This window comes from Fulmarus glacialis, unplaced genomic scaffold, assembly GCF_000690835.1.
Source record: "Fulmarus glacialis isolate BGI_N327 unplaced genomic scaffold, ASM69083v1 scaffold34970, whole genome shotgun sequence".
Lineage (NCBI taxonomy): Eukaryota > Metazoa > Chordata > Aves > Procellariiformes > Procellariidae > Fulmarus > Fulmarus glacialis.
In genome coordinates, this window is record NW_009190180.1 from 303 (window position 1) to 1,055 (window position 753).

The 753-nt window shown below is 62.7% G+C and overlaps 1 protein-coding gene across 1 annotated transcript in view; it reads left to right on the plus strand.

Moving 5' to 3' along the window:
• The window catches only part of ATG101 (autophagy related 101), a 1,019-nt gene extending 296 nt beyond the window's left edge, over positions 1-723 (plus strand). The window contains exon 2 of the mRNA XM_009584809.1: positions 66-723. Within this exon, the coding sequence (XP_009583104.1) occupies positions 96-470 (375 nt within the window). The 5' untranslated portion in view covers positions 66-95 and the 3' untranslated portion in view covers positions 471-723. The remainder of the gene's footprint in view (positions 1-65) is intronic.
• Positions 724-753: the final 30 nt, after the last annotated feature.

Here is a 753-nt window from a genome sequence, read left to right on the forward strand (position 1 = left end):
CTCGCCTGCGAGGGGAAGGTGCGTCCCTGGCCCCCCCTGAGCAGGGCCATGTGTTCCCTCGGCAGGACGCGCTGCGCAACTCAGGCAGCGACGGGATGGGGCAGATCTCCCTGGAGTTCTACCAGAAGAAGAAGTCACGTTGGCCCTTCTCGGACGAATGCATCCCCTGGGAGCTGTGGACCATCAAGGTGAACGTGGTGAACTTGGCTAACGAGCAGGAGCGGCAGATCTGCCGGGAGAAGGTGGGCGAGAAGCTCTGTGAGAAGATCATCAACATCGTGGAGGTGATGAACCGCCACGAGTACCTGCCCAAGATGCCCACCCAGTCGGAGGTGGACAACGTCTTCGACACCAGCCTGAAGGACGTGCAGCCCTACCTGTACAAGATCTCCTACCAGATCACGGACTCCCTGGGCACCTCAGTCACCACCACCATGCGCCGGCTCATCAAGGACACGCTGGCTTTGTAGGGCCGGGTGCCACCGAGGCAGGTTCACCCCACGTGGTGGCACCTCTCCAGCACAGCCCCTGGCTCTTTGGGACAGCGTCTCTGCTTGGATCCTTCCTCTCCATCCCCAAAAAGCCTCTGCGGGGAGCTGGACTCGGCCTGGCCCTTAATTGGGGGTTGCTGCTGGTTTGGTTTGCACCGTGAGGCACTCGCCCATCCCGGAGAACCGGCTCGGTGGCTCCCAGTTTGGCTGAGGGGTGGTGAGTCCTCGGGGCGGGAGCTGCTGGTTGGCACGTGCGGCACTG